This window comes from Corvus kubaryi, unplaced genomic scaffold (assembly GCF_017639235.1).
Source record: "Corvus kubaryi isolate FWS band 111438036 unplaced genomic scaffold, C.kubaryi_AGA036_p1.0 37232, whole genome shotgun sequence".
Taxonomy (NCBI): Eukaryota; Metazoa; Chordata; class Aves; order Passeriformes; family Corvidae; genus Corvus; species Corvus kubaryi.
This window is the reverse complement of record NW_024581066.1, coordinates 1,189,943-1,202,459: the sequence shown is the minus strand read 5'-3', so window position 1 is coordinate 1,202,459 and position 12,517 is coordinate 1,189,943. Positions and strand designations below refer to the sequence as shown.

The 12,517-nt window shown below is 42.5% G+C and overlaps 1 protein-coding gene across 2 annotated transcripts in view; it reads right to left on the bottom strand.

The window, feature by feature from the left end:
* The window catches only part of KCNK17 (potassium two pore domain channel subfamily K member 17), a 30,722-nt gene that overhangs the window by 17,818 nt on the left and 387 nt on the right, over positions 1–12,517 (bottom strand). Inside the window, exon 1 of one of the 2 annotated variants that reach the window (XM_042022930.1) lies at positions 8,031–8,243. The exons of the other annotated variant lie outside the window; for it this stretch is intronic. Within the exon in view, the coding sequence (XP_041878864.1) occupies positions 8,031–8,243 (213 nt within the window). Of the gene's footprint in view, positions 1–8,030; positions 8,244–12,517 lie in introns of those variants that run through there. 2 annotated transcript variants of the gene reach the window in all.

Genomic DNA, 12,517 nt, shown 5'->3' with positions numbered 1-12,517 from the left:
CAGTGTCTTAAATCCAGTGTTCAAAAGCAGTTATCTGCCTGGTCTAAGACCCCTCAATACCACCAACTGCTCAAACCAAATAAATACGGAACTTGCAGAGCTTGGGCTTGGTATTTTGGGAACTTTAAAGGTCATGTGGAACTTAAAGAGCAGAAAGGAAACAGGTGGGTGTTAAAATAATCAGAAAGAAACAGAATGCAGTGGTTCTTTGGTTTCTACTGGTAGACAAGCTGTATACCATAAAACCACAGTTTCACTTCTCTGTACTTATTTCCCCCTCTCTAAAGAGATAATTTACAGTTCACAGTGACGACGACATCTTTAGCTGACAATACTTACACAATTTTAAACTACAGATAATAGTTTCATGGGAATTATTGTAATTCCTATAGGATTTATAAATTGAGATTTTAAATTCTTAGACCTTCACAGGTCAATGAAACCTCATTTGCAGGCTGCCACATTTTCTCATCAAGTAGGCTATTCTGGTTTTTGACCAAGTAGGCTCTGCATGGTGCTACTTAATACTGCCATGGTTGGTGATTAGAACACCAGCATGATTTCCTCCCAATAAGGTCTATTTAAAATGTAGATACCCGTCCTGTTACCTTTGTGATAAAAACATGCCTCAGAATAGTCAAACTTGGCTTCCAGCTCCACCTTTCTCACGTATAAGCTCTGAAATTTCAGTTAGGAATGTCATAAGCTAATGCTTGCAAATGCATGCTTTGTTAGATTATATCCCAGTACAAAAGCCTGGTTTGTGCATATTTCTGCAAGGAATTCCCTCCTTGAATTCAAGCTAAGCAGTAACCCTGTGAGGAAGCTGCAGATTTCTGCTGACTCCCTTATCACACTTATTTTAGGATGGCAATACCTCATTCTTTCCTTGTCATTTATTAGCAATTGCTGGTTCTTTCTGCAGCAACATCAGCAACATCCAAACACAACATTATCAGAGTTTCCTTATTTGAATCAACAAAAAAAAAAAAAAAAAAAAAAAAAAAAAAATTAAACCACTCTTACAGCCTGAATTTTAAGCCTTCACAGCTCTGGGGCTAGACTTCCACAGATGACTGATGACGAGTGACTAATCAATACTGGAGTTTTTCCACTCTACACAGCTTTGCAGCAATAAACCCAATGTAGTTACAGTTATACCAGCAAAAATTAAACCATACACTTTGAATTACACTCAAAAGATCTCTTCTGTTCATACTGTCTAGCTAAAAAAATCCAACCCCAAACCAAAAAAAACAAACCACAAAAACCTACCCCCAACACCTACAGTTTGGTTCCCACTTGACATTTGAGTATTATGTCTTCCTCCCCACAAAATGTAGGTTTATTCTTTTCTATTTGCTGCAGAGCCACTCTATCCTTCAGCCATACCCATAAGTCTCATTTACCATGTTTGCTGTGTTATCAGCTCTGGGCAACTCCCAGCTTTCTCAGCTTACACACTTCCTCTCTTCCATGATTATCATTTCATGTGGGCCCCTCCACCACCAGACTGCAGCTGCAGTACAGCTTCTGATCACCAAGTACTGCGAAAGGAAGGACGATTATTTAATCTGACCTCCTTCACACCAACTAAAAATCCCATCTATCACTTCTGCACTGAGACAAAACACCATGTGACTAGGATACAGCCTTCAAAAGATCAGCAGTAAAGAATAAATGAATGTGTATATGTAAACTGAGGCACTATGTTCCTCACAATCTCTTTCTTTGGAACACTATGCTTCTCTTTCCTCCCATAATCTTTACAGTAAAAAATAAGCTTTATATAAATAATTAAACAGACTGATTCTAATCTGCCTGCTCTCCCCAAAATGAGCAAGTTAAGCAAAAACGACGAAAGCAAATCCCCAAAAGATTATGACCCTACCAAGTATATCCATAAGAATTCCTGACTTTTTTTCTCCTGGAGGAAACCCTCAGGGAAAGAGTCATACAAATGACCTTTTTATAAACTATGGCTCCTGTCACTGCTGTTGTCCCTTGCTTCTGAACTGTGGCATTCTGGCCAGAGGTCACGGTAATCTTGAGACACCTTTAAAGGCAAAAGCAGTATTTACTAAGTGTGTTTGAAAGCAGTTCTCGAGGAAGGCAAAAAAAAGTGCAAGTGGACAGGTGTAAGAAACTTTATTCCCAAATTTAGTTGAAGTTTATATATTCTTATACAAAAATCAACTTTTGCAGGGCATACACGTCCTCCTGAAAATGGCTTACCTCATTTCAGACACTTTTCCTTGCCTTTGCAACATTATCAAGGAGGGAAAGAAGGTGTTCAAAAGGCAACAAGCTACCATTTAGATTAATGAGAAAAGAACGCACAAACTTTGTGCACCGGAAATTCTGTCCCATGTTGGCATATAAACATTCATTTATGCCTCACAGAATACCAGCTGTAAATCAGAAGAAAATGGTTAACCCTGACCTTGGTCTCAGATTGCAAGGACAAAAGTCAATTAATTCCCAAAAAATTGACAAATAGATTATTAATCACACCTTTCCCAGCTATGAGCTCTGATCCCTTTGCCTGGAGTGGAAACTTACCTTAATTCTGCCTGAAAGCATAACTGGCACACCCCCCCCCCCACCCCCCAAAACAAAACCCAAAAACAAACCCCAAAAAACTAAAACACTCAGCTGAATTATTTTGAATTCATGGTCTGGGTGTTTTTTTTAACTTTACACCACTTGAATAACCTGAAAGCTGATTAAGCAACTGCTCCCCTGTCTCCCCAGAAATGTTTGCTAATGTAATTGGCACCAGTTCCTCAAAACCAAAGGAACCCTGATAGCAAAAGCACTTTTACTTCACGGCTGGGTCTCCACTACAGTTTCTAGAATTCATCTGGACTTACACACCAACAGGAAAGGAGTAAAAGATGTAGCCTAGTACAGTAATGTACCAATGCTACCCTAAGCCACTAGTACTTTTTCTGAAAATTAAGCTTTTATATCAAGGAAGAATCTGTGGCATGATTCATGAGACAAAGCATTGCTGAATTCCAGTCACTTCCCAAACCCCAATGAGAACAGTAACTCGACAGCTGGGCTGCAAAAGAAGTAGGCAGGGCCTGTTGAAAGAAGCTGCCTGTATAATCTACAGAACACAGCAAGGTCGCATTGTATTATCCTTGTAAAACAGATATTTCTTTCCCTAGTTGTTTTTCTTTTAATTGCATTAAAAAAGATCAAGTATGAAGAACAAGTACATACAAAAATAACCCACATCTTCAACAACTGATAAGAACCATAATTACCATTTCTCTTTTTAGAGGGCACCCCCAGTCTTTAGCTATTCACTGCTAGTTGTGGGTTTCAAACCCTCCTGGTAGGAATAGGTTATTGAGACACTCACCAGTCAATGCCAACTGGCTACACTCCCTTGTTACTTCCCACCAAGCCTGACCAGCTGTAACAGGGAATTTGGTAATATCAAAAGGACACATCTCTTTAGGCAGAGGTATAATATAGTAGGCTGCTGTGCCTTTCCTTGCCTCTCTCTTTTTGAACACAGGTACTAGACACCACATTTACCAGAACACCAAGGGGTGAGTCAACTAACCACAAAGAGGTCATCAGTAGGTTTTCTCACCACCTTTCAGGAAGAGTAACAATGTAATGCCAGCCTACTGCCTTACAGAATAATGATTTTACCTTCCACAACTTCTGTCAAACGTATGCTAGATGATGGTATTATTAGCACAGAATACACATTCTTGGTAAGGTACCCACAGCTATTTAATCAACAGGTCTGGAGAATGATGAACCAGCTGTAACTTAAGCAAAGTAGTAGCACATTTTGATAGGCATGATGCTGGAAAGAAAAATTACAGGGCATCAACCCTATTACATCTGTGACAAGCTAATTTGACTAAATCAGGTTCTATAAAGACATTACAGCTCCACAGTACCAAGAGCCATTGCTGTTCCTTAAAGACCCTCACTGCTGGAAAGCGTTCTCTGATGCTCACCCCTTACTGTTGCATCATCTGAGTGCAAGATTATTTTAGTAAACTGTGTTTGCAGGGTTTTATTTCCTGACAGCTGCCACAATTCTCTGCTGGTTCAATGTCGGTACAAGCCAAGGTATTGATGAGGACCTTTCAGTCATGTGGGATCTCACCGCTCTTGTAAACATCTACTCAAACTCTCTGTGTACCTCTAGCTGTTGACTCTGGAGATAACAGTATCTAGATCCACCTGCAGCCATTTAGTTTATAACCTGCCCTTTAGCATTAGATCCTTTTCACTACACCTTAAATCTTTCTAGGCCAAAAAAAAAAAAAAAATTACCTCAGCTTTCATTTTCTTTCATTTTCTCATTTTATGAATGCAACAGCATTATATAGCTAATACGAGAAATATAGTAGAAAACCAATGGAACAATGTAATAAATATAGGAAACATCTGTACTATGGAAATACGTATATAACAACAAAAGGTTTCTATCAAAAAAAGGAAGGATAGCATGAAAAGAATGCCATGGTAATAGGGTAACACACAAAAAATGCTGTTCCAAGCTTTGCCCTACAGCCAATAATCTGATTAAAGAGACACTGGTGAGTACAGCAGCTGAGTGCCTGTAACCATTCAAAAGGATGCAGGAAAAGAAGCAAGTTTGGAGGACAGCTTGGCTGGACCAGAGCTATATATATGATCACACTATGCAATAAATCTGAGGCACTTATGCACTAGAAGTGCATCACACTGAAGCATGTCTAGGAGCCCCCAACCCCAAAAGGTCAGAGCGGGTCTCAGCTCTAAGGAACATGACTGTACAAAAGGTGTCCTCTTTGTGTGCAGCCTCACTTTCTGGACACTTCCAGAATCTAGAACCAACATAATTTTTGCCTGGACAGAAACTCTTAGATATTTTTCTCCCCAGCTGAGTCCAGCTACTTTTCTTCATTGTATTCAGAGTATATCACCTGCAATCTGTCTTATCATTGCATCTGCTGCCATCTTCTGCAAGTCTTGTCACTGAGAACTTCCTTTGATGTCACCTCACACCCAGTAGTTCCAGCATGTAAAGACCACCACCATAATTATAATAAAAGGCCAGATACTGCCCTCTTTGCATGTTGCCTAGTGGCTCATGAGGATGGCCTGCTCCCAGTCTTGTTCCTCGTGAGCATGCGTTCGTGTCAGACTGTATACAACGGCAGAAAAATAGCCTGGGGCTAGATGGGTCAACGAAGAGAACTCCCATGTTGCTTGAGTAAATGTCACTGGATGCACTGTAGAGAGACTTGTGGCCACAGTGCCTCCACTGTGCCCCACGTGCATATAAACACAAGACCATGCATTGTTTATTCGCTTACATGTAAAGCATTTGCACGTGCTACCTTCAACTACTTGGGAAACGTGCAACTGTTCGCACAGGGGAAGAGCCAGCCAATCCTTCCAGGCAAGAGAGCCCCAACAAAATCCAGCTATAGGAAGCAGGGACCCACCACCACAGATGTCACACACTTTCTAACACACTCTCCTCCACTGCTCTGTTTCTGCTGCCAGTCTGCTATTTTCAGCTCCTCCTGTCCTCTCCTTTGTTAACTAGAAAATGACTTCTTCCTTGGAAAAGACCCGAGTCACAGAAATTGCTCCTACAGCACAGTTCACTTGCTTTGCTTCTCTCCTGCCATCCTCACCCCGTGCTCTCCTGCTAGCTCCTCAAAGCTGCAGCTCTCTGTTGCTCTCCATCTGCGCAAGGGTTGGAACAGCGGATTTGCACTCCCAGCTGGTAACTAGGAACTAAGTGATAAACAGGTTGTAAAATTACGTTTCTACATTGCTTAGCAAACTAGGATTTTATTTCATATTGGCCCCTGTACACTTAAAATAAACACAGTTTAGGATTATCTGGAATGAAAGAGCTGTAAGAAAACAATGAGGAATTGCCAGTAATGTCATGCCAATCAAAATTCACACAGTGCTTTACGTTTTCACAAACACTCCTTATATGTCTTTCTTAATTAACAAATAATCGCTGTGTATCTAGAATACAAGTTTCTTATCTGAAGAGAGCCAGTGATGACATTGCCTGATTATGTGCAATGTGCTGCAATAACAATTTACTGCACAGAAAAACATTTCTTTTTGAGCACACCTAGAGCATGCCAGTGATTGCTGCACAGGAAATTTGAATTTAAAGAATGTAGGAAAGGATCAGTTCTGTGGATTTTTTAGGATTAATTTTTCAGTGTTAAGGTTATTCGAAATAACACACAAAGTCATTCAAACTCAGAGTATGTTTTCTCAGATCACGAGGGCACACACAAATACTCCGTAAGATGAAACAAAGCTTATTTGTAACTTTCCCATCAAGGGCTAGCTCAGTCACAATTAAGTACTCACACCGCATATTGTGATAGCCTCTGGTCTAAAGGGATTTCAGTGGCTGCCCTATTTCCCTATTCCAAGGGGGAAGGGTATCAAGAATGAGTAGAGGTCATGCTGCAGTAAAACAAACTGTCAGAATGACATTCTTACCTATTTAGTTGTGATTATCTTCTCTCCACTACTAGCACCTTGTTACCATCCTTCATCAAATCCTCCTGCCCTCATAACCTCTGGGCAAGTGCCATGCCAGGTGCTCACTACACAACGGGCCAGTGCTGAACGAAGCTTGGCTAAGACACAGCTTTATGAAATGCTAGACTAGTCTTTGCTATACTTCTCACCTCTCTCTATTTAAATTCCACAGCTAGCACAGCACACACCATAAATAATAAAAGTGGTTACTACGGTAGCTTACAAAAGTCCAAATTTATAGCACATGATCACTGTACTACTGACTGCCAACAGAGGATATACCATCCAGAAAGTAAAGGGATGAGAGCGTGACATAGTCACACTCAGCATAATTTTGTCTGCCAGAGCCTTGCTGAAACACCTGACATGATTACTGTGCTTGGTGGTTTATGTATTCTTCTCTCTGCTGGAAAAAAAAAAAAAAAAAAAAAAAAAAAAAGGAAGTATATATCCAAGTCGCTTTCAGATTCTTTAAACTGCAGTGATGGTTTCAGTCACCACCATACACTGTTTTAACAAACAAAAACCCACCAAAACAAAACAAAAAAACCAGCCCCAGGTTTTCTTTGTGTTTGGCAACATCTGTTTGAGGGAGGCTGACCAAAGCAAGGAGTACATACTCAACTACCAGCACCTACGGAAATCAAAGGGTTTGGGTAAAGTACTCAAGACACTGCGATAACCTGTTTTTTTTCTTTTTCAGGCAAAAAGTGAGCAAAGAGAGACCCATTTATGTCACTTTACTCATATCTGTATCTAAAACCACAACCATCTGTACTTTAGTAAGACTGCTTCTGTTGTTGCTTTACGTTTTGCAACCATCCTGTAAATATATTCAGAAACATTTTCAAGGATAACTTAAGCGACTCAAGGACTTTCCCTTTAAACAACAAGCAGAACATGGAAAAAAGTTTGACACTAGTACAAACACCAATTAAATTTACCACGACAAAGCCTTCCCATTAGAATTTACCACTCGCAAGACGTCACAGACTGTAACTCATGCTTAGTAAGTGCAAGAGCAAACCTAAACCACCTGTAATTAACCGCAGGTAATTGTCACGTAAGCGGACACCGCCGCCGCCTGCCTTCGGTCAGGACGGCGGTACTTCAAAACCCGCGAACGCCACAGCTCAAGGGACGGCAGCGGAGAACGAAAGCATCTCGCTGTGAGCGGGGAGCACAGGCGGCCGCAGCCCGGGCCGCCCGCGGGCAGGGAGCAACGCGACCGAGGCGGCTGCCCGCAGAGAGCTTCTCCCACGCCGTGGGCGGCTTCTTCGGGCAGGATGATTGTGTACGCATACATTGATACAGGGAAAAAGTTTTGAGGTTTTCGTTGGCGTTTTTTTAAAGTTACTCTCGGGCTGGAGGCGCGGTTGCTGCCGTTCCCGCCCCACTCTCGCCCCCCGGGCCGGAGGCAGCGCCTGCCCCGCAGCCCCAGCGGGGGCTGAACTCCGCTCCGCCGCCGCGCCCGGGCTCACCTCGATGAGCCGCTGCAGGGCGGGCCCCTGCAGGCAGGTGTGGTTGGCCAGCAGCTCCCAGTGCTCCCGGAGGAGTTGCTGGGCCGCCTGCACCTCGGCCGGCCGCTCCAGCGCCTGCAGCACGGCGGCGCCCAGCCCCACATAGCCCACGTAGGCCACAAGCAGCACCGGCACCCCCCAGCGCCGCCGCCACTGCTGCCGCGCCGCCACCATCGGCCCCGCTGCCGCCGCGCCGCCCCCGGCGCTGAAGAAGCGGCTCGGCCGGGGGCGGGAGCGGGGCGGTCCGCGGGAGGAGGGCAGCGCCCGGCCCCCAGAACCTCCCCCGGCCTGCCCCTTCGCACTCTCCGCGGCGTGGAGGGGAGCCCGGAGCCGGGCTCTGCCGGGAAAGGGTGGTGGTCCAGCCGCTCGTCCCGCAGCAGCCCACCCCACCCCGCCACCCTCGTCCTTCTCATGCGCCGCTCCACTTCCCACCTGTCTGTCCCGAAGCGTGAGGTTGCCCCAGGGCTCCCTGCTCCGCGCCGCTTGTGCCTGAGTAGGAGCCAGCACCGAGTCACATTCGCCCGTCCGAGGGATGCTACCCAGTCCCTCTCCCGACAGAGCAGAGCCAAGTGCTTCCCTCCCCAGCTAGCACTACTTAGAGAGCAGTACACCAGCGTCCTACGCAAATCTGCGTTCCTCTTTCGCGTAGCTGCTAAACTAATGCAAAAGGCAGCAAACAGGTGTTAGTAACAACAAATCTTTGATAGGAACAAGTGAAAAGGTAGCAGCTTTTTCAGAGCCTTTTTATAGTTCGTGGTTTACCTGTGAAACATAGCACTACTTTCTTCATATAGGTAGTTCCTGAGACTTCTCTGTTTTCTTGTATAAGACTGCATCCAATATTCCCTTCTGTTCTCTCACCAATAGATAATCAAATTGCTTTAGGTGTGTAAGAACCTTTTAATTTATCTATTTTGTTACATAATATGAGATAAAGGGGAATAAACCCAGTAAATTTCTGCACAGGATGACTTTATACGCTGTTAGAGAGTAATGTCTTCTCACACTACCTTGGGATCATTTTTGCTAGGGGGGTGTACATAGTATTACAAGTAAAGCAGCCTCCAAACATGTATTGCCACACTGGAACTGTTCCGGTAATGTGCTAGTTCATGGTTTTCTGGGATGTGCTTTAAACTGACTAGTATAAACACATGGTTTCACTGGCAAGATGCAAAAATTAATATGCAAAGGCTAGACCAATTCCAGTGTAAAGATATCGTATGGAGTGCAGTCTTAGAAAAAAAAAAAAATTACGCTGCTTTTTGCTCAGTCTTAATTCGGCCTTTCAGGGTGTTCAATACTCAATGATATTTAAAGAAAAAAATGGAATGATATATATATGTAAAGAAAACCTTCTATAAAAATATACATGAGTAAGAAAAAATGCAAAGATAATAAAAAGTATTTATATACTCATTGCCTCTTTCATTGAAGATCAGAAAATAGACACATCTGAGCTACATTTTGACATTTTAGCTGCATTTAAACCCAGATAGTTTATACAAAGAGCTCTGAGTATAACTGTGATGAAACACTATGGACTAAACATATAGTATTTAATGTTTATACTAAAGATATATAAAATTAATTACAAGTGAGTCTCAGGGTTTTTATCTACAAGACATACTGTGAAAATGCAGGACAATCGGGCATGCGCTTACTAGAAGGACTCTGGGAAGAAAGATTCACAACAAACCTTTACAGATCATATAATATTTAAATGGCTGTTTCCTTGAGTATTCTCAGAAATGTCATTTGTCTGTCAGTCTTCTATTTACATTTCCCCAGAGAAAGGCTCAAATCTTTGCCAATGATACTTCGGTGTTGTCTGGAAGGACAACATGTATATCTGAGGATGAAGGAGGGCTTGTTGAGTAGGCTAAAAGGGTAAGTGTAAGCTTGGAAGGACATTTGCTTCATATCCTGTGCTGGACTGCAGGTGGTAGCTGCTCAAGACAAAGTGCTACTTTTCCACATCATAGTTGAGTGCTGCCTGGGCCATTGCTTCTGCCACAGCCTGCAGAGCCACATTCAGAGGCTTCAGAAGTGCTGTTTTCCATGCCTGGAGCTGAGCATGTGTGTTCTCCATTGTGTGCGGAAATACACCACTGGTAAAATGAGTTATTAGACCAAAAGTGTCCCTTTCGTGTGCTCCTCTGGCTCATGGCAAGTCCTTGTGATTGCACAGTTCTTCCACATTACTTTTCTTAGCTGGTCAGTTGGTATTTGATGATTACATTTTTATTAGAGGAAGGCTGCCAGAAAGCACTTGGTCCACCATGGTCAAAAACTGGGCCAGTGCTCCCGGTATGTATCTCGAAGTAACCTTGATTATAGATGTGCATGACCTTTAGGAGCTTTTCAAGACCTTGAAAAATTGACAAGATGAGCAAGAAATTTCTATCACTTATGTAACACGGGAGAGGGCATCAGTATCCTTCTCATTTCTCTTCCAATATGGCCATATGCTTGATTTAAAGGCAGCTTTTTGAGTCTTCTGTTGGGCAGCTGCAGAACTGCTGCAGTTGCTGTCAGCTTTATTAAACACAGCAGTAGCAAAAAATCCAGGAGGTAGTCTCACCATTTGCTGCTACTTTGCAAAATCAGTATCAGATACAGGAGCAATTTTCTGGACTGCGGGAAAAGCAATCCAGACTTCCTGCAGTCAGATGTCAAGTAAGGATAATTTTAAGAAACACTGCCAGTAAGTGCTTTCTATCACTGATCAACCTCTTTATCATTTTTATTATGGCATGCAGCATGGTGTAAAACACTGGATAGGATCACCTTTAGACTAGTGCATGTGTTGTGGCTGACTACGGCTTGATAAAGTACAGAAGGCATGGAAAGAGGCAAGGTGAAGAGAACAGGTTAGATAGAACAGTCAGCAGAACTTCAGTTTTGTCTTTTACATAAAGAGGCCAAAAGTGTCTTGTGGTGTTAACACAAGGCAGGTACAGAGTACAGTGATGGTGATGATGTTAACAAGTGCAAGTGCAAACATTCTGTCTGAAGAACAGAAAATACTGAGAGACAAAGTTTCCCATGAGATTTGCAAAGATACAAAAAGCCAGACAGGAGAGAGTTGGCTGCTCTCAGTGAAAGTCTACAGAGAAAGCCATTGCATAAATGTATGGCAATAGCTGAGGGCATAGAGGAAGATCAGTGCAAAAACCGAGGTGATAAAAATCTGTGAGGTAGGTAGTGGTAAGACATGAGGGAAATCTTGGACGGGATATGCATTTGAACATTCATTTTTTAAATTAGTTGGATAAACCATAACCAGCATTCTTTTATGCCAGCATTTCAGATTTGAGTAGCCACACTGCACTATGCAGGAGTCAGCAACTGGCAAAGAAAACATGCACCATGTCAGGTGTAAGAACAAACATATGTTGTGACCCTCCTCAGAAGTAAAAATCTAGCTCAGAAGGTATGCAGGAAAAGATTAGTGACCTACACAAGTCTCTACATGTTTTATGGACACTTCTCCAAAACGAAATATCAAAGCAGCTGCTGAAAGGCTGACATTTCATGTTCCTATAGTGTGTCAGACATACGCTAGCTTGGGGCTAGTCTATGTACCCAGCCATATTGCACTCATGCTTTACACTAAAGTCCCACTTATAAATGACTTCAAAGGGATTAGTTGATGGTTACTATGAGATATAAACATACTGAATAAATAGCAGTGTGTATATAGTTACGAGCATACCCATGGAACATGTTAGTGATGATTGAGCATGGTACCCAATGAATGGATAATTGTTTTATCAAGTTTCTGGAGTTTACTTTGATAGAGAGTATGGCTACAGATCTGCATCTCAGTGACTAGTCTCTTATTAGGTGCTTTTATGTACTCCTTTGGTTTTTCAGCTCCTTTGGAGATGGTTGCTGCTGCTTTTGACTTACAACAACTGTGATAAATTCAATCTCCCTGCTTCATGGGTCACACAATGGGCCTGACTGAGGATAAGATTTAATGCAAGAGCCTATCATTGGCCTTATTTAGAGGTAAATGTACAGCATCAGTTCTGTATGGTACATAATAGCTCTTCTATGAACTGGCCCAAAGCAAATGCCAGACTGTAATAATGCTTGTGATCTGACTGGAAATAAGGATGTCTCCTTGCTTTTAGATTTAGTTAAAAGTGCTCTTATCAAGTGGCTGTGAAATGAACCACAATAAGGACCTGCTTTGAGCTGGCAGTTCACTCTGAGATGAACTGTAACAGTCCAGGCAGTGCTGGACAGACACATAATTTCCTTACAATTGAAAGGCAAGCCCAGAAAATAAAGAAATGCTATCATTTGATATGAAAGCTGCTCATTCCAGACAATATCAACTGAATCTTAATTGGATGGATGTCATTAAGCAGGTGTTCATTACTGATGATATTCCTCTGTGGTTTTGTTTGTTTTCTGATTGGAAATGAAGAAAAATT